Raw genomic sequence first — 21,502 nt, forward strand, 5'->3', positions numbered from 1 at the left:
GGGGAAATAATGATGCTATACAAAGACAATGCTCTAGCTGCGGCACTAAATTCTCTAAAATAAAATCTCTAAACGTTGTCGGTGTTAAAGGCGAAGTGCTGCTGCTGCAGCTTTTGCGCAGCTTTTCAGCGTAAGAACGTAAATTTAGCTAAAGGAATGAGAATTATTTGAAGTCGCCTTCAATCGGTACCAAGATCTACTTTTTGTACGCGGATTTTCCTATAAGAAAGAGGATCCTTGTTCAGGAGAAGAAACTTGGACACATATTTCCAATAAAGAAATTTACGTCAGCAGCTATAGCTTTACATACATTCTTCACTAATAACGGACAATTCTTCACATTCCACCTATTACAAAAACAGACCCCATATAAGTCAGACAATCCTGGCATTAGTAAATGATATAAAAGATAATAGTACTGAAACACATTCAGGTTAGCAACTACATGGAACTCTATAATTATTAACATAGCTTTATTTCTGTGTTTTATTTTATCGTCGTAAGAGCAATCGTACACAGTGAAAACCTAAAACGTGTAATTGAGCAGTACAAAAACGTCAGTATAAGAACGCATTGGTTTGGTGTGGTTACCGGTGATATCCTGTCAGTGTTTTCAAATGACTCAAAACATTTCGTTTTTGCAGTAAAATAACCAGTATGCAGTAAAATACTTAATTGACTCCATTGATACTAATGTTGTCGTGATACTCTGTTGAATACTTTCCTTTGTTCCTAGGTGCAAGTGATTCTGGAAGAACATTTCTACCTTCATCAAGGAACAGACCTTATTGATCCCGACAAGTGCAACTATCGTACTTTTAAAGTACGCAAGACAGCCACCCTAAGTGAGCTCATGGAACTGATTGCTGCTCAGCTCGGTTTCCCTGTCACTGCAATTAGACCGTGGCACATGGCCTTACGTACCAATCAAACGTTCCGACCGAATGTAATAGACGAGGCAGATATGTCTCGTCATGTGCAAGATCTTTCGGATCAAGCCGGGTCGTGGACGATTTTCGTTGAAACCGTAAATCCCGATGATAGCGATCGGGCTAGTTTGCCGTTTTTCGACCGCGAGTCAGATGTGCTCATTTTCTTTAAACTTTATGATCCCTTTGAGAAAAAATTAAGCTACATTGGCCATCAGTATATCCCGATGCAGACTAAGCTTCGTGGGTTGATGGCGGAATTAAACAAGCGGGCAGGATTCCCGCAGAACACACCTTTGTTGGTCTTTGAAGAAGTGAAGCCCACGCTACTAGAACCCATCACGGAGCTCGACGACCCGCTCGACAAATTGCTTGACGAGCTAATGGACGGGGATATAATCTGCTTCCAGAAGTATTTGCCTCAAAATGAGGCTGCTAAACTGGAGCTACCTAACGTTCGGGAGTACTTCAGGTATTTGCAGAATCGGGTCGAAGTGCTGTTCTGTGATAAGTGTGACCCCAATGATCCTGGCTTTGTGCTCGAATTGTCGCTTAAGATGAACTACGAGGAGATTGCAGCCGCAGTCGCTCGACACCTTGACACCCACCCAAAGCTGCTGCAGTTCTTCAAGACGCAGTCATATCGTGACGGACCAGGAAATCCGCTACGCTTTAGCTTTGACGGCACGCTCAAGGATATGCTAGCGGTCTTTAAGGGCAAACAGCAGCGGAAAATGCACTACCAGCGCTTGTCCATCCCAATTGACGAGCTTGAATCAAAGCGACAGTTTAAGGTGTTATGGGTCGGTTATAAGCTCAAAGAAGAACGTGAACTGACTCTCTATCCCAACAAAAACGGAACCGTTGGCGATCTGCTTCTTGAAGCGCGAAATGCCCTACAACCGTCTGATCTGGATGCCGAGCACGGAACCGGAAAGTTGCGTCTGTTAGAAATTGTTTCTTACAAGATTGTTGCCATCCAGTCTGAAACGACGAGCCTAGAGTCATTAAACGTAAGCAATAAAACTTACCGGGTGGAGGAAATTCCTAAGGAGCAAAGTGATGAGAACGGAACAGGGCCAGACAGCGATCATTCAATGCTCATCGCATGCTGCCATTACCAGAAGGAGATATTTACTACCTTTGGAACACCTTTCCTGCTCAAAATTCACCACGGTGAACCTTTCCAGGTGTGTAAATTGCATTAAATAGTATTTGTTTCTTATAGATTTTTAGTTCAGTAAAAAATTATTTAATTTTTTACTTATTTTATTTAAAATGCAATGAAATGATGCCTTTCTCGCCCATAATTATTGCTTAAACTATTATTTGAACCGATTTTCGATAGTTAATTATTTCTTTGTATATATATAGCCTAGCTCTTTGTATATATAACCTAGATATGTTACTACACACATACGTGCACACAACAGGTGGCATCACGTGCACGCGCTTTTTCCTGTGAAAACCAAGGGTTATCAACCTTGAACACGTGATCCGCACTTAATGTACACACCATACGCAACGTCACACTATCCACACTTTCAATTCTGACCTGAACTGGGTCAGAACTATTTAGCCTGGGTAAGAGTACTCATTTCAGAATCGTTATAGTTGATCTATTACCTTGTTTCGTCACTATAGCCTTACCACCGTTGCAGTTCTTCTATGGTTTTATTACAGCTCTGTCATTATATTTCTGCCATCACGCCATTTTAGTAAACAGTATTGTTCCAGCCACCCTTTGTTGTGCTATTATATTGTCTTATTTAAATGATGACTGCTATACTTTAGTAATTTCATTGCTCTGTTCAGAACGTTCAATTTTTTTTGACTTTTTATTTTGGCTCAGATCATCCCCTATTGTGTCTTAGTAATCTTGTAACATTGCAATCGGTGTCCCACACATTTGTATTTTATCTTGCTGTAGTAATTGAACCCATTATTATCCCAAAATCCGTTACGGCGTTACCTATTCCCTACCTCAAGGCAAGCTCAGCTTTCAAATTCCATGTAGATATCAGGCCACTAAAAAAAAATCAAACGAGCAATGACTTTTCTATAGGCAGGTTCTTCTTCTTAGAAGAAGAATTTAGCATAATAAAAAAAAACAACAGGAGAATAGAAATCGAGAGCAACTACTTTAATCATCGAAAGTTTAATCTCGACTTTGCCGGTTTTGTTTTTGAATAAAACCCCAGATGTCACAGAAAATTATTAAAAATTAACGCAGCCGATCTAACTATCTTTAAATACGATTCCGTGTTCTCATTACACAGGCGGTTCGGGACCGAATTCAGAATCGACTGGACGTACCAGAAAAGGAATTTGAGAAATGGCGTTTATCTATCGTGACGTTGGGCCGCGCCCAATATATTGAAAACGCACGAGATACTGTCAACATCCCACAGCTTACACAGAATGGGCAACAAGGCACAATGAACTCTAAGCCATGGCTTGGCCTCGACCACATTAACAAAACACCCAAGCGGCCCAAGTTCAGCTATCAGGAGAAAGCCATCAAAATCCACAACTAGATTTGCTGACAACTCATATTATCAAAAAGAGTGAGGACTCGTATAGACAGCTCGAACTGTTGCAAATCGACAGACCCACCTTTCGATTTTGTGGGATGCCTTACGTGGTCACTATATTCTTATCATTAATATTATATCGGGTGCCTCCTTGACTGGAATGCAGCGTCAATTGGACTCCTTTGCGCTCCGCTGCCTCGGGATCCCGCAGAGATATTTTCACGGCGTGGTAAAAATCTCTTCTACTGGTCGATTCTTACACATTTACGTGTAAGGTGTTTCCCGTGAAGAAGGTTTCAACTTGGGATATTTCACTTCAGAATTTCAGGAGAAAGACTCCACCGGTCGTGGATCCCATCACAACAAAAACATGGTTTCCTCAGTTTATATTTTGACACTTGTTGTCGGTTCGTCTGCTCCGTATCAAGGTGGCTGTTTGCAAAGGACACACCCACCCCATCTAGTAAAAAGGCTATACTTAGCAATGTAACGGAAGTGTGCCACTACCAGTAGATACAAAAACGGCGATGAACTGTTTTGTAGAACCATGAGAAAATTAATAATAATGGATGCCTAGGTAGGCGTTGAGTGTGAGAGGGGCGGAGAACATGGCGCAACTAAATTTTGCTCTTAGAAAGTACATCATTTACGCGACTACAGAGGGACTACGATTCAAGATGTAAACTGACGTTTGCATTAACAATGGGGTTGTTACCGGAGGGGTGACTGGTAGTACATAAACCTGATTTACTAATTTTATTTAACTAATTTTCGTCTTTTCCTATTATTTGGTCTATTGTGTGTTACAATGGTGGTAGTTGTAGTTGTCTAGTGGTTTTTGCACAGCCAAGACCACATATAGTGTGAAATGACTAAGAGGTTCTTAGTATATAGCTAACTGCTTCCAGGTGATTAAAACATGAGTTTTCTCCACACCGTTGCGACTGCTACAACCATATAAGTAGTAACGCCGTTGCTGACGATTGATAGCTTTGGGTTATAATGAATAGAAATTGAAATACTATTCTAGATGTTGATGATAATATTCTGACAACAATAACTAATTTCCCGTTTCTAAAAAGGGAGGTTACGAGAAACGCAGCACTAATGAATCGTTATCTTGAAGCAGTCGTCGTGACAGCATGCCAATACGAACATGTTAGGAGCATCGGCCTACACAAGCAGGTTACCACATGTAACATGGTTAATATCACTAGGAGGAGATTCACTATGAGAGGTAACGTGGAAAATATATGTGGAGAGTGTTTACCCCCAATGAGCAGTAGCACCAAAGGCCAGATGACAAGAACATGACAAAAACAACCTTCTTTTCCGTAAGAATGTGTGATGCTACGATGAACACTAATGTTCAGAATAATATCTAAAAAGTTGCGGTGTCAGTTAGCGGCCTCAAGCCGCGTAAGCGGAGCAAGCAGAAGGAAAAGATAATCGTTGAAAGGAAAATCTAAAAGAATTCTTAAGAACAAACGTTACTTGACATCACAGCGTGGAGCTACCAATATTGATTCAGCATAGAGTTAGTTGACTGAGGATATACACGTCGACAGTGACAGTATCAATGACAAATGTGTAACCGTGAAAGCTGAGTTCAGTTCACGCGAGGAACTTCAAAAAGCTAGTGAACTAAGTGTAAAACGAAAATAACACGGACTGCAGTGACGAAATACAACCTAACAAGTCATGTGAAGAGGAACTTGGTAATGGTTCTTCCAAGGCGGTCGAGAAGAACGCGAAACGACAGCGCGATGAGAATGAAAACCAGGGACAAAGAGTATAGATTAGATAGAAGGAATGTTACTATTTATTTATCACAGAAGATCTGGGAGTGAATAATAGTAATAATAATGGTAATAACAATAATAAAAATGTGTTATGCCAGCACAGACACATACGCTGGAGAACACTGAGAGAGCTATGTGGAACAACTTTTTTGGCTCCACTGATATATAAAGCATACGACCACAAACTAATGATGATGCCCATGGCGGTAATGTTGACAGCAGCAACAACAACGTCTAAACAATAGATTATTAGCAAGAGTGTGCTAACGAGAAAGAAAGACCACAAGCAGCATCAACAACCCGAAAGATTATAACTTACGAACCTCAGTAAGAACAATGTCCCTTTCAATATGGCCTTATCCATGTATGAATTAAACCAGACCTTATCCTTAAATTATCGATCGATTTAGAATGCGTAATCGTTGTCATCATCATAATCATATGTAGCTGCGGACTTAATGCCTTCTATGGCTGGTAGCCGTCGAAGTAATCACCAAGTAATGGTTACGTTTATGCCACGGATGTTGCTGCTGCAGTTACTGCTAATCATCGTAGCAATATGATGACGATGGTGATGATGATGGCGATGCAAGGGAAAGGAACTGAATGGCAACATTGTTGAGCGGCCGTGGCGATAAAGAAAAAACCGATCGACTGGAAACGATAGGCAGGACAATTTCTGTTTGTATTTCTGCCTCTTTATTTTTATTTGTTGCGTTTTTTGTTTACAATGACCTCATCGAACTTTCATTTTAGCTTAAAAATTCCTTTAACATTTTCTTTGAGGTTAGATGTGACAAAGAACATAAGTTTTGCTTAACAGGCTAACCAGCGATTCGAAGTACCTTGCTAAATTAAATAATGATGAAGAAAGTAAGTTATATTGAAAAAAACACAAAACAGATTGATAAAAAGGGTTAGCAAACAACGCGGTAGCAACGCTGTTTTGTCATGATGATAATATTTGATATAATTTGAAAGACAATAACAAAGGTACATAATAAGTAGATGATGAAAACCAGGAGACAACAACTGAGCAAAGCAACTAGAGAGACTGGCCGCATTAGTGTAAATAGGTGATTGATGCTATTGTCGAGAATGATTATAACGAAACAATAATTATTATTACTACAATGATAATGAATGTTGGCTGATGTGTGAAGGAGACGCTACAGAAATCATTTATTATAACTAATTAATAATAATAATAAAGGCTAATTTCAATAATGTAGGTGAAGAAGTCGAGAAGGTGAGAAGGTGACAATAAGCCTGTTTCTGAGGTTCTATACATCTTGTATTGGTAAGAGACGTGCAGAAACTGTAACGGGAACGACAACAACAACCACACCAACAACACCACCAACAGAGACGAATAAAGCGAATATCGTGATGAGATTTTGTTTATTCATTGTATATCAGTTGATCTGGTTACTTTAAGATCCAGTAAATTTAGATCCACTATATATCCCTTAATAAGCCTCACGTAACTTTTATGTGTAAATATGAATTATATATTTCCGAGTTTTATGCGCATGTCTTTTACTGACACCATTTTGGAATTCACACATTTCTCAGTGTTTAGGCGGTACTAGTTTTAGTTATTACTGGCCATTTGGAGAAGCTTCTGTTCAGAGATAGTGACGTCTTCGGAAACCTAAAATTAATAAGAAACACGCTATATGAGAAAAACGCGTTAATAGTCATGCTCTTAACACAAATAGCAGGTTGCAAATATCGATTATATTGAATTTTAATAATTGAGCAAATTTGCACGACCTTTTCGAATTGTCTCATATCACTGTTTGAGTGTTTCTCAACGAAGGCGGCTTCCTCAGATGAAAGCTCTTCTCCCAATTTCCGTAGTGCCATCAAAATTTCTAACTTCTGACGCGTGTGCATTTCGGGACTCGATCGCAAAATCTTCATATCTCGTTCCAACTCTGAGAGCCTGTAAAACACATTTATTCTAAACAATCTAACATAATTTTTGTCTAAACCTAAATTTGCCGCCAACCCAGCTTTATCCCTAGTGAAAATATTGATGGTGAAGTGCTTTAGCCGTAGCAAACAAATGGGGTTCCAAACGCGAAGTCATTATAGATGGACACGACAAGGCGGAGATTATAGAACGAGTTCTTTTCTTATCTCACCGAAGTCGGAGCTGCTGTGGTTGCTTCTTAGCAAAAAGCCGAATAATTTCGGGTGTCTGAAAGGCATTCGAAATGGCTGCCTGAATAGCTAGCTGGACTCCATTAAATGAATCTACCAACGTCATGTCACCTGTAACCAAGCAGAACAGGACTTCTAACCTATTCGATCGACTATTGTGTAATGAAGTAAAACATATTAGGCTACTACGGCGAATTTTAACTTTTCAATGAGTTGGCTTAGATTGATGATATTTTAATATGTGTTAGAAGCACTCTCTATTTTTTAACGCTTGCTCCAGCCCTTTGGCAGCTTCGGAACAGCCACACCATGAGCCTTTTCATATGTAATACTGCTGTCTAGGGTTGTTTGAAATAAATCGGTAGTGGAATATATTTGCTTGCCAATTGTTCTTTTTAGAGCATCGAAAGCCCTATAATCACCTGGATCGGAAAAATACGCGGGTCAAAGCCAACGTTGGATATTCTTTTGCCAAAAAATAATTGAAGCATAGCGATGAGGTATGTGGTTGACACTCAATAACCAAGCTGTCTGCTTTTGACCGCCGTGCCAACGGTTCATGGGTCTTTTGAGAAATTCGATATATCAAGTTCTATTATGTTTTATTTTTGGCGAATATCTCATAGTAGCATATGGCTCTGATGTCCATCGAAAGCACTTCCATCATTTTATGTCGGAACTTGCTCAGTACTGCGCCCAAACTTGATTTTTCTCCAAGACAAGGCCATTCCTTCGTTTAGTCTTTTCCCGGCCGGCGATAGGGATTGAACATGCCTAGTCTATGATGACCGTATGCTCAAAACAGGTCCTTGATTTATTAAAGTTCCGTAAATTGCAGCTGGAATACATCATTGGCATTTACGACTGACCTAGAATAATTCGTAGGGAAATATGTTTTACTCCGTTTTCGTATTTTCAGTATTTTAATTATAATTCTGTAACATGACTTATATGAAATGCCACCTTTAGCCAACATAGCCCTTAGACTCTAAGCTGTGTTTTGAAGAAATGTCTTTTCCATTGCGGTGATTCATTCTTGTTCTTCGGGTCCCGATATCATCTCTTAGCTGGCCTTCGACACTCTGATGTTTATTCTTGAAGCATTTGCATTATTCACGTACTGTAGTTTTGTTTAAGGCTTCCTTGTTTCATGTCTTTACCAGTTTTCGATGAATCTCCGCAGCGCTGTAGCTCTCAAGGAAAAAAACTTGACTACAGAGCGTTGATCTTCGAGATTGCAAGATGTTTTCTCTTCTAAATCCATTTCTCCTGTAGTAAACTTCATTGGTCCTTACCTACAAGTATCTAGAAGACCGAAATATTTATTAGCCAAATTTCGTCTGCTAACGGTGCGTAGTTCAAAAGTTATGCAATCTCAGACTTCTCCGGATTGGCTCTGTAATAGAGCGCAGTGTTTTCAAAAACAACCGTAGGCTTTTGTTACTCGAGTCTAATTAATCCTTTTACAATTTTTTTTATTTGAAACAATATTAAATCTATAGAATTAAGCATGACCCTGTAAATAAAAGTACGTTTTCAGCGCCTACTTTGAGGTATGGATTTTGTGCCTAAAAAGATTTCTGAAAAATGAATTCTATATTGGAATTCTGGATTTGGAGGGTGCATTCCGCCTTACTCGGCCGTCCGAAACTGATCAAAAGGTATCTTTTGAAAGCACTTTTGGAAATAGAGTGCTGCCAAAGAATTTATGAAGTGATTGCAAAGATAGACTTCGGTCATATGACTATTGTCAGGCATTTTGAATTTCGGAAGTAAACTTTTGAAAAAACTGGGGCAAAAAAAATATGAAAAGGTCGAGTACCGGACTTAGAGAAGATGGCCAAGCAGTAGCAAGAATTCTTGACTTATTCTGTCTCACAATAATTCAACCAAGAGAGTTTTTGAAGAATAGTGATTTTGCATTTAGGAAAGGAGCATCCCGATGATCGCACAGAGAACAGTTGCCACTAGGGTGGCAGGAGCGTAGAAACGGTGTCTATACAGGCGGAGCTAATCTAACTCGTCCCAAAATGCGATCTTTGCATTTATTAGCTGACGGAAAGGCCTAGTAATGGATAAACGAGCTGTTTGACACGAGCGCAATTAGAGAAATAACGCTTTCAAATGGTAACATCAATGGATATAGGGCAAGAATAAAGCAAAACTTAGACTATTTTTCGTTTATCCCCGACCTCGGGGAGTAGTATCTCCGATTTGTTTGGAGAGCTAATTTACTACGTGGCATAGATATAAGTTACGGTATATTTAAGACCTATACGGCCAAGATTGTCAAGGCTTTGACGGGCATATGCGTACTGTGCATACTAAGTAAAAAAATATAGACGATCATGAAGACACCATCATGCAATGTATTATTGTTCTTGATAGTACAGCAATAGGTATGCCGCAGGAAGTCCATTGTCAATGTCCGACAAGGCCTGGAAAAAGGGCTCCGCCTTCTTAAAAAATGGTGAATGTACTTCGTAACGAGTTACCGAATCTAAGTAGCTAAGTAGCAATACAGCAATAGATTTGCTATGACTCAACCCACTTTAGACTGTTAAGGCAGCTCTCATATTACAAATAAGTTTCAAACATTCAAACGATCATTAAATTAAGTAAATAATAAATTAACGAACATTTGCGAATGGGAGTAGTTCATTTTTTTAACAGTTATGGGGCAAGTGGTTCCAAGTTAGGATGTATAGAATTTACTTAAAGAAATATACGATTATAAATATTTTTGTGTCAAAGAAATATTAATGAAACGCCCGATGTTTTTTTTGATTGAAGGTCGGCCCGTGATCAGATGGTGTTACACTTGCTTGCCTCTGCCAATCACAAGCCGGGAATATAAGTGATTTTCTGCCGTGCTTCATTTTTTAAAGGCGCAAAGCACAATCGTCAGAGTATCGCTTCAATGCGAACTAGACCAAAGGTTCAAGCACGAGGGTAAAAAAACTACGTTTCTTTTCACCGTCGTTTGACGAGTTGCATATCATGAATTCGTGCGGAGCAGTTCTGCTGTCATAGGTCATGCCGAAAGCTTTTAAAAAGCTTGTGTAATCCTATACCCCGAACAAATGCTTTGAATACTCGAAGGACAAGTCGCAGATTGAGTACCACAATAAAGTACCGCCGACGCGTCGCCACTTATGTCATCCCTTTTGTAGAAAAACCCGATGCATGTGTAATTCCGACCCCTGAATTTACTAGATCTATCCCTCTGTGACTTTTACCATTCCCAAATCCCATCGGAAGGAACTACAGGAAAGGAAAACGTTTAGACATGATTCAGGAAAAAAATCTAAAAAACCATAGCAGAACTGAGGTTAAATTCAAAAACTGTTTTAGCAGAAGCATTGAAAGCAATAAGGATTACTTTGAAAGGGCAACAAGAATTGGATTATTGAGGTATGTATAGTTAGTAAAGTATTCTATTTTCGATACTTTTTCGAGCCAATAAAGTATAATCGCAAATGTAGATAATTTAGATTACGCATCTTTTGATTACCAAAACTGACTGAACATAGATGGCAATGTTTAATGTCGCTGTTCGTCATGTATATAAAAATAGTACTAAGGCAAATATATGAACGAGGTTTATATGCAAAAATAAAATATGAACTAAGAAGGAGAATAATTATTTTTAAAACATCTGTATTATTTCATGTTAGCGATATCATTATCCTGGTAAAAGAGAGTGCCGGATTGCAGCAGATGTGAGTATGGCAAAAGATGGTATGGCCACTAGAATATGATTGACTTTCGACAAAAAAGTGTGCAAACGTGACCTGCTTAGCAAACAGGGAAAACTAGCTATAGAAACTGTACCAAATGGGACGCAACTATTTCTAAATAGAGCTTATGAATAGAAATGGTCAAAAATGTACAAAAAATACATATAAAAAAATTTACGCATAAGCGATATATAAAATTACAGTGTTCATAATAACGTGCAAAAAATTCGGCAAATAGTGTATTAAGAGTGTTTGTTTATCTACTATGACAAACCCATAATACTAAAGTAGTATGACGTAGCATCATATACTTTAAACAGTAGATAGGAACATCAGGTGATAAATAATATAATGACTAAAATAATGAACATAGTAATATACAAAGTAATAGTAGTATTTTAAATATGACGAGAAGCACGGAGTATGTGAACGGTGTGTAAACGCGTTTCTAATACGAACGAGATTTTAGCAAAAAAAAAGTAATGAATAAGGTTTATGTAAAATGTACAGGGTGAGTTAAAATCACAGGATAGTTTTAAGAGAGGTTCATAACGGTATTTACTTTACGTCTACGGAAGAAACGAAATGAAATATGCAAGTGATCGTACTTATTACTGTAACAAAGAGCGGATTTAATTACATAACGTATTCATAACAGTGATACCCTGATACCATCTCTATTCATAAAATGGTATGTTATAATGCTGTGGCACTAGTATCTGTCTAAAACACAATAGTCATAACAATAAATAACGCGGTGGTTCAATTGGTTTTATTCTTTAGTACCCTGTAGTATGCTAATAACATTATATAATTGGAGTACAAAAATTATAATAGGGTGCACTTTATTATTACAGCAATTTGCGCGTTTCGTACTACTTTAGCGGTTATGAAACTGAAACTCTCCGACCGTCCGGTGGCTTTTGGCTCACTTTATGTGCATAACGTGTTGTGATGCAAAAGGGTTCCAATCCACTTGAACTAAGATTAAAACAATCAGGTTTCATTATGTGAATAATAAATAGTAAAGCTATAAGTAGCACAGATAATAATCTGTGCTAAAGCTAACTGCGGACCTGAACTGCGTTGAAGGCTGAGTTCGACCAATCTCAGCTGTAAAGTTTCTACAATAGGTACAGCAGGTACTAAAATTAATTTAACCTCTCTCGCATGCAAGCAGCTGATAATTCTATCAGTTTCCTTAGATTTCGGACTTAGTATGCCGTTTCAAAGGGTGACGAGTTTTCACATTACCAAGCTTCTAGCAAAATTACTTTTATTTTTATAATATTTACTGAGTTGGATAGACTCAAACATATTCTCGGCATACACCGGACCTTGGTTGATTAACGAAGAAGCCGTTTAGGAAAACCCAACTACACGTCTAACATACAAATCATCAGAAAGAATTGATGTATAAGATGAGATGATGGTGCAATACAAAAGGGATACGTATTAGCAAACAACATTTTGCGTACACCAAGAACAGTGTGGTACAGCTAAACAGTATGGTGATGTGTACAGAATACTGTTTTATCTATTTGTAGGCTGAAAGGAATCACAATAAGTTTCCCAATGAGACGTCCTATGACAGGTTTTTTCAGTGGATCAGTCATGCAATATTAACCTTCAGAATAATATTAAACCTATACAATTTTCCTTAGCTTACTACATCATAAAAGCAAGTAAAACTTTTTCAAAGTTGAAAATAAAAAAAAACCTAAATAAAAGTCGAATCCAATTACCTTTGAGTATTTTATCGAAGCTCTCTTTAAACTCTTTTAATTGATCAAGTGTATCCTGTTTCGTCTCTTGGTACTCGTCCTCACTTAATTCGTGGCGTTCCTGAAAATAATATTGCGGTCGCAGCAAATACCAACATTATTGTTTGTACCGGAATCACAATATTAAGTTATTTAGTTCTTCGCTCGATTATGATGAGGTTATCTTAGTTAAATCGAATCAATATATATTGAAATTTGCCGAAATCTCTTCTCGATTGAACTTTGGAAGCTACCAGCAAGCTCATCCACAAAGTAATCATTCAGTAGGGTTCATGAGACCATTTGTTCGACATGGGTTTGACTATAAATTCTGAATAGAAACCAAAGAACAACTACAGCTTCTATTTTAAACCTGTTCAAGATCAGCAAGTTGGTCGACAAGTCTGTCGAGCTGCTCCTCCAGCTTGGCCTTCAGTTGCGAAGTTTCTGCGGTGCCACGTGACATGTTGGAGCTGAAATCAGCAAATTATAATATAAGGTTAGACGAGTTTTTCTTGAGCCACAGCTATCCGCCCGATCTCTAGGCCTATCATCAAAGTTTCATAATGAACAAGTCTGCTTCCTCAAACGTTTATAAAATCTAAACAAAGCTGAAGCAGATGCCAAACAATCATTATGATTAATAACTATTTAAGGCTATTTTTTTTTTAACAGTAATGCTAAGTTCAGTCAGAAACTGCAACTACACCCTTTGGCTCAAGCTACTAAACACTGCCTAACGTTGAAGCTGACTGGCTAATTCAGAGTGCTGTATACTTTATATATACTTGTGTTCGAAGCACGCAATTGTTGACAACTTCTTTAACAACAAATATTATGTGAGTAACAAAATAAACTAGCAGATATTTTCTTTTTGCTTACTAGTTGCTCGTCAGGAACCAGCTTTGGTACTTCTTGTTTCTCAGAAAAGTTCAAAAGTAAATATTCGAATGACGTTAGATCGCATAAACAAAATAGCCCTGACATTATTAATTCTCTAAACAACGCGTCTAACTTAACGCATTGTTTAAAAATTCATAGTTGTAGAAGAACTTAATAAACTCAGTGTACATTGTTAAATTATTTTATTTCTCTTTGTCTGTAAAAAGAGTCTCTACTGTTGTATATACTCTACCGTATAATGTTGTACAGAAGAAGGTAAATTATTGCTTGTGATAATCGCGCACTTATTAATGCTGTTCGCTAAACCGAAATTACTTTCAGATCAAACTTTTGTCTCATTTGACTACCCTCTGGAAAATGGGTTTCATATAAAAGCTAAACAACCCAATTTACAGTTCTTCATTAACGCGGGGGAATTTTATTATATCATTATCCTCAATATTATTATTTACCTCTTCAGCGAAATCGTGGCTGCCCGCTACTGCCTTATTTTGTCCCAATCCGAGCTCCAGTGTCATTCAAAACAAGATGTAAGAACAGAACCAATATCTATACTATATAATAATGTTATAATACTCTAAAGAGGAAAGAAGTTGTTGCTAACTATCGTATAAGCTCTCGACAGTAGCCAAACGCACATAACTAATTTCCTGGCTTTAGAAAGTGACTTCAAGTTACAACTCAGCCAGATTTGCCATGAACTCGATGACGTTGGTATGTGCCAAAGTGTTTTCAGGTGCCTTATGATGACTTTCTCATCCGACAGAATGAAGCAAATCTGGAGGTGCCCGATTTTATTTTGAATAATATTCTTAGTTTGTAACTTTTCCAGTTCCGACTAGCTCTGGCTGATGCACGGTCTTGACAAAAATGTCTTTGTATTTCATATATACTTTTCTGCGTCCCGCCGTTTATTTCCTGGAGGCCTTTTTTTCGAAAAGATTCTAGCATCGTAAGCCGAATTATTTTGCATCTTTAGTAATTGTCTTTTTAGTAGGTGATACATTGTGCTACCCGGGTCGCTGATATCAAGCGCTCTGTCATAAAGTGATAGTTTTCCAAATTCGAAATTTCCATGACAAACGCGTATGTTATCAACTAAATTAAATCCTCAATTTTCTTAATAATTTATTAATTAGTGAGATTAACATATGCTGCACTACCATTTTTACACAAACTACATAAGCCTTATCTATGCATCATGAGCGTAAATGAACAGTTCCACGAGAACGTGCACTGCTCAGCCTGATTGTTCAAACCACTTTTAACACCGGTATCGTCCATTTGCTGCTGAGTGCGTTTTCTCAGATATCTACGATATAACACCCGTCTCGGTCTGCTCGAGAGCGCAGCTTATATATAAACTACAGGAAAAAACTTATTTAATCAATTAATCTCGAAAAAAAGAACTGTGGCAAAATGCCATTTCAGAGTCATAGAACCATTTTGGAATTATGAGACTTACGCAGAGGTTTATAAAAAAAATTCAAAATGCTATTTAAAGGTTGCTAGTAATGCTAGTATTTAAAGGTTGTACCAACTATGACTGACGCTGACGCAGCCGTCTAATTTAAATAAATATGGAGATTAAGCAGCGACATCTTGCAAGCAGCGATGTCTATCACATTATCACATTCCTGGAGTATATGCTGAATCCAGATGATTCTATTGTATGTTTAGCTTGCATAAATAAAGGCGCTCTTTGTTGCCACATTAATATTATTCGTCCATCCACCCTATTTCATACTTATTGTTCTGGCCGAATCTTTTTGCCTCCTATCTTCATGGCTTAATAACTCAGCTACTTCGGATGCAAGCCATGATTTTTGGTTACCCACGGACTCCAACTTAACGCGCTGCCAAATCGGCAGTTAAGGATATTATTATCGTTCCCTTATCTTTAGGGAAGAGCAAAGACAACTGATTACAGTAATTTCTTCTAATAATCTGCAAAGGACAGCGGGTACTCTAGCGGGTTTGTACATTGTCAATACAACCGAAACAGATATACCTCCTTTCCATAACAATACCCAATCTTACTCCATTTGCTTAAGATCTCATTCGGCCCAATTCGAATGTCCTTAACGACTCGTGATATATATAGGTGTATTATCTGTTCCTCAGTATTGTTAATGATATTACGTCCAAACATGTAGTAAATCGCAGCAACAACATTCCTAGCAACCTTTCCTTTTCTCGTGGTATTTTGGTGTGCCCCGCCATGGACTGCGCTGTTGAGATTTTAAATCTTCTTCAGTGCTTACCTAATTTCCTGCCACTTTGAAAAGATGCTTTTGTGTGAGACACTTTGCTTACGATTGCCGCGTCTCGTAACCTTTAAGTACGGTTTGGTTTCTAACTTTTCTTTTTTTCGAAAACACAAGTTATGTACTTTAGCTTTTGTATACCACGTACCGATGATTTAGCCTGTACTGCTCTGATACACAAAGATTCTCCTCATTTAATACGCATAAAACTAAGCTGTATTATAACTTTCAGACTTTCTCTAAGCGCTTTCACATTATCTGGTTATCTAAAATCCCTTTGCATATTGATCTCACGTCCTGTGCAATTTTATATTTCAAACTCGAACAATACGATGACGTGCGTTGGTTCCAACAAGATCCGAGCAGGCGTTCCGAACGAATTTAGGAGGCATATTCACTCAGCTCAGTTTGCATTAGTCTACCTTGATAAAAGCAGAAGACGCACTCGTTTTCTTTCCTTACTATTACTGAAGATTTATAAGCGCGGTTTCCTATACGACGTAAAGCTAAATGGCTATAAATGCCTTAATATTCTTTCGCTTAACCGCGAGGCAAACAACGTATACACGTTTTATGTAAAATTAAAGAAATATGTGATTTTCTTTTAACTAAAACAACCGAACTATTCAACCACGACTCAACCGTTGATTTTTCGAACTGATGCAGCGTTCGGCCTGTGTGTTAAGTTTATTTAAATTTTTGATCAACAAGAACAGCTGACTAATATTTATAGCGCCTTTGCTTTCATTCAGAAGTAAAAGCAAAATTATATTTTAGAAGCAACGACTTAAGTCATGTTAGATGCGCCTTTACTACTAAAAAGACAGCAGTTACCTAGCCACATTATACAACCGCTGTAGCTCTAGCCTGTTTACTTAAATATATACACCACTCCTTGTTTATGTGAATACAAAGTATTACTTCATTCACCTTATGAAAAGTCGACATACATAACTGGCCAAATAAGGATATAATGATATAATATGCTATGTGTTCAAAGCTTCAATTTCCTTAGTCCTGAAATGTGGAGCAGGCGATTCTACGTGAAATGCATCATAGATTTGTGAATTGTTTTTGTTGTGTGAATAGAACATTGAGTATATAGTTGAAGACGTTACGACAACTCTTTGATACATCTTGCAGAGTCTTTCATTAGTGCGCAATTGCGAATGATTTTCTATTCAGCTCTCAAATATCGTACGACATTTCGTCGAAACACAAATACACCTTGAGAACGATCGTATTGAAGACCGTTTGTGCCTAATGTTACGCCTTCTGAAGAAGTGCAGAAGATTAAGAAGTATGCACAAGCGTTATATAAGCAATGAGAAAACATTCTATTTTGTTGGAGCATTTATCCGATGATATAGGAAGCTTTTGTAAGAGCCCGTTGATTGTATACTTCCCGAGCGTTCTTTTGAATTTTCTTTTAAACTGCCTCTCCCACGCTCTCCTATGGAATTCTCAATTAACAACGGAGTACTTCGTTGCTCGCCGCTTGCTGTACTTAAGCGGACCCCTTCCGTGCCTTGTCGATCGAACGATCTTGAAGACCTTTTCATTTTTTTGCTCTGTTTGTCTTCATTTGTCGTATAGCTACGTGCTATCCGACTTTGGTCAAGCTCTTGCTTCATAAATATACTGTTTTTCAACATTTCTTGAACCGTCCGAAAACGCGCTTCGGCCGGGTAGATATCCTTTACTGCTTTAATATCATAATCGAGATCAAATACACGCCCTTCGAGAGCACGATCATTTCTTACGAGCGCATATTGCTTTTCAACAAGTCCTGGAAGACTTTTCCGCACGTGCTCCTGTAGACGATAGCACGCAAGGGTCGGTTCATTGGCGATTATATGTACATTATCAGCAAACTTATTGCTCACAGAGCGAACCCGGTGATCTAACTCTACGTCCGCAGGTCGTCCTAAACCCACCACATTTCCGGCAGCGTTTCGCGTCAACGTCTGTTCCGCAATCCTGCAACAACACGCCAGAGCATTGTATTGATTGAATTACTATTACACTTAATATTACATGCGACGTTGGCAAAATGACAACACCGGCCACTTATTTACCGCAGCAATTCTTACAGATAAACTAACAACAGATAGATAAATGCATAAGCAAGTTAATCAATCATGCTATGTTTAATACAATGCTCTGTTGTGTTTGAGTTACAGAAAAAACGGTTTATTGTACAGGACAATGGTATCCGAGTCTGATATGGAAACTTCTTAAAACAGAGAACGTAGGTTAAATCGCATATTGATATCTCATTCTTTCAAGTGTTCATAGAGACCCATCGACATCGTCGTTGGATGAACGACCCCATCAAAGTATCATACTGTTTAGGCACGACGCAAATACCAATATGGGGCTTTTCGTTTTCTTCTAGTATCTGTATCTATATAGGTGAACTTTATTGTTCAATGCGGTCGATTTCGTGCCCGTTATAGATATTTATCGACCGATAGTGACAGCAGTGCTTCTAACCTAGGGCGCCTTCAAAGCCTTTAAAACCTCGGATGAAGAATTATCAAAGCGTACCATACTACTAATGTGATACGGAATCGATTACATAGTGTCGTCAATCTCGAGTCGTCACTATTTGACTAAGGTGTCTAGAGCAGGGTTTCGGTGTGACTAGCTATATTTCTAGTTGTAAAGCAAGTAGTTTCTACCGATTGCTTTCTGCTAATAATTAAGTCTGCGAAATTTGCATAGGAGACAAAGAGGGCAAAACTACAAATAATGCTTGAACAGAAGCGGAACATGTTAGTAAAGAGATCTTAACAAAAAAAAATTTTGACCGTGCGCCTCGCATGACACCGTACCGCTTCAATGGGATTTTTCTTTAAGTGTAGTATTATATATGGTAGACGCATTAGACGGCAGGGTTATCATCACTAAATAGGTCCGAATTACTTGGAAGTAGGCACACCCACAAACATGCACAAGCCCACAGATGCATAATAATTTGCTCTTTATTATGGCTTGTTGAATAACTTTTTTGTGCAAGTCGTCATGCTCGATACTCGCCACTGTATTTACATTTTAGAATGAGTTGTTAACACGTTAACTTCCTTTTCAACAAGTAATGATAATTACATACAACATAGTAATGGCTCTAGGTGTTTCGTTAATATTATTGCTACAAAAACGAGTTCTCTGATACAGGCTTCATGCATTTCGTTCTCCCATAATAAAATACGGACTACAATTTCGTGATTTGTAAACTACTAGACAACTCTCCTAATCAGCTTCAGCCTAATTAGCTCCTATTCAAACAGAATCTACCTACTAGGATCTCGAATATCTTTGCTGAGTTACACTTAACAAAACACCTAACACTGACGCACACAAATATGACAATTATTTTCTTCTACTAACTATGGTTAGATTTTTACGTCTGGTATCGTTCTTGTGCATTTCATCAGATGCTTGAAACCAGGTGTGTTTATTCCCGGCTTCGGACCTAGACCACAACTTGTCCCTATAAGCTGCAGACAAATACATTACCCACTAAACTATTGCGGAAACATTTTCCTTTACTAGCCTGGCTATCGTCACCTAAAAACACTTTTAACTAATCATGTGCATTCTTCGCTTGCATACCTTCATTTGTCAAGTAATTTATGTCAAATTTGATCCAGTGGAGTAAATGGTGGTCCCGATTAGCCTAGACGACAATAATGAACATAGTTAACCGCTGACTTATTCCAATGCATGTGATATCACGTTCACCTGAGGAAATAGAACTAACTTTCCCATTAAACCAAAGTACTACTGTACTCCTAAAGGTTCTTTTTCTCCACCTAAAGAGCAGCTAAAGCTACTAAAGAGCAGCTGCTTCTCCGAGCAAGCCACCGTGGAAATAAGTATCATGACTTTTAGGTTTGACGATTAAGAAATACATTCATACAAATGTTTACTTACATACAATGTTAGAAGTACGAAGGCAGGTTAGTAACATGCAGCTTCGCTAGCGATAATTGAACTATCAGTGGAAATACCTTTTCGTCATGGTTACATGAAAGAGTCTAAAAAGTTACTGGAATAAACATACATTATTACTCACATGCCTGGAACACTGTTTTGATTTTCCTTTCCGTTCCACCGAATACAACTATTTAAATCTTACAGTTTATTTAGTCGTCGTCATCGTCGTCTGATAGGTTAAGACGGGGAAAAAGACAGCGCCTAGCTTCTACAGACGAACATCAAGCAAATGGCAGTTTCATCCACCAATTTCTGGTTGTTTACAGGTTATTTGGCGATAGAACAGTCCGCTAGACTATTACTAGTAGCACACTACTTATTTTTGTGCATTGACTTCTATAATCTTTTTGCTTTCTCTATCATTTTTCATTACGTATATGTAATTGTAAGTAACATATTTTATAGCAGAAACTAAACTCCACGGCCGTTTTACATGATCCGAAAGTGCGAAAATATATCGATTTCGTCTGCGTCTGTTAGCTCTTGTTCGTCGGCCACTTTGTAGACACTCGTTCATTCAATTGGCCGCTTCTGCAGGAGCAGCAGCTTCTACAACAACAACTCCGGTGGTTTCAAGTGCTGCTGCTCCTGGCGCTGCTGCTGCTCGTAGCTGTGTGGTTATTGAAACCTAATAAGTGCTGCCGTAATGCTGTGGCGGTGCTAGCATTGATTCTGCTGTTGTTATATGCTTGTTACTGGCTGGCTGTTCGATTAGCTAGCTTGGGACAGGCAATCAGCAAAATCAGTTGTTAGGAGCAGTTGCTCTGGCAGAGGTGGAGGCGTCTGCTGTATGGTGGCGCTGGGCTGTCTGGAGAGTGGAGCGGAAGCGGTACAGTGATGGACAACCCCTGGACTATCTGGGCAGCCCGAAATGGCATACCCGTGCCCTCAGGTTGGTGCCATGCCAAAGCTACGCTTGTATAAATGCAATCGTTTGGGTTGGAAAACGTCCTACTGGGCCACTGACTGTAGGCCACGGGGTTAGAATCCCAGCCGACTTAAGTAGTCAAATCGACCACCTCAGGGATATGCAAAGGTTGTTGTAGTGCATGAAGTTGCTTGATGCGAGTTTGCGCATTCTTTCCCCTGACCATAGCTTATTGCTTTCTACAATACAATAACTATTTAATAGAGAATGTGATTTGGGCTTGGCTGTTGATTCTAGTCGGTAGTTATGATGAGAGTAGCTTAGTGTTCACCGATCAGCTGTGCTATATTGTGCCGTATCTTAGCATTATCACTGTGTCGTGCTGGCCGCGCTCGCTGTTTGACGGTGTCTCCTAACGCTTATCTCCATCTAATCAATGTGTATATCCATGTCCCTCTTCCTGTATTGATGTGTGTGTTTGGGTGTACGTCTTAGCAGCTTTGTATCTAACCTCTTCGGATTAAT

General features: G+C 38.6%; 3 protein-coding genes across 12 annotated transcripts in view; 2 read left to right on the plus strand and 1 right to left on the minus strand.

The window, feature by feature from the left end:
• The window catches only part of Usp7 (Ubiquitin-specific protease 7), a 14,253-nt gene extending 7,595 nt beyond the window's left edge, over positions 1 to 6,658 (plus strand). The window contains exons 4-5 of the mRNA XM_022843580.2: positions 737 to 2,119; positions 3,209 to 6,658. Of these exons, the coding sequence (XP_022699315.1) occupies positions 737 to 2,119; positions 3,209 to 3,466 (1,641 nt within the window). The 3' untranslated portion in view covers positions 3,467 to 6,658. The remainder of the gene's footprint in view (positions 1 to 736; positions 2,120 to 3,208) is intronic.
• On the minus strand, positions 6,650 to 20,378 carry LOC111266256 (protein LZIC). Of its 8 annotated transcripts, none has more exons than XM_022843587.2 (8): positions 20,189 to 20,350; positions 19,726 to 19,789; positions 18,045 to 18,087; positions 13,311 to 13,410; positions 12,920 to 13,019; positions 7,416 to 7,545; positions 7,042 to 7,213; positions 6,650 to 6,919 (listed from the first exon to the last, which is right to left on the minus strand). In XM_022843587.2, the coding sequence occupies exons 3-8, from the start codon at positions 18,047 to 18,049 to the stop codon at positions 6,860 to 6,862; spliced, it is 567 nt and encodes a 188-aa protein (XP_022699322.1). In that variant the 5' UTR covers positions 18,050 to 18,087; positions 19,726 to 19,789; positions 20,189 to 20,350; the 3' UTR covers positions 6,650 to 6,859. The 8 variants fall into 8 exon arrangements, with proteins under 8 accessions (XP_022699322.1, XP_022699323.1, XP_022699325.1 ...); XM_022843588.2 differs by having other exon boundaries at positions 20,177 to 20,350; XM_022843590.2 differs by lacking the exon at positions 19,726 to 19,789 and having other exon boundaries at positions 20,252 to 20,378.
• A 348-nt stretch (positions 20,379 to 20,726) lies between these two features.
• The window catches only part of LOC111266255 (uncharacterized), a 10,499-nt gene continuing 9,723 nt past the window's right edge, over positions 20,727 to 21,502 (plus strand). For all 3 annotated transcript variants that reach the window (XR_002683976.2, XR_002683977.2, XM_022843582.2), the window contains exon 1: positions 20,727 to 21,001. Coding sequence is in view for 1 of the 3 variants with exons in the window: in XM_022843582.2 (XP_022699317.1) it covers positions 20,947 to 21,001 (55 nt within the window). In the remaining 2 variants the exon portion in view is untranslated. The remainder of the gene's footprint in view (positions 21,002 to 21,502) is intronic.

This window comes from Varroa jacobsoni, unplaced genomic scaffold (genome assembly GCF_002532875.2).
Source record: "Varroa jacobsoni isolate VJ856 unplaced genomic scaffold, vjacob_1.0 scaffold_1066, whole genome shotgun sequence".
Taxonomy (NCBI): Eukaryota; Metazoa; Arthropoda; class Arachnida; order Mesostigmata; family Varroidae; genus Varroa; species Varroa jacobsoni.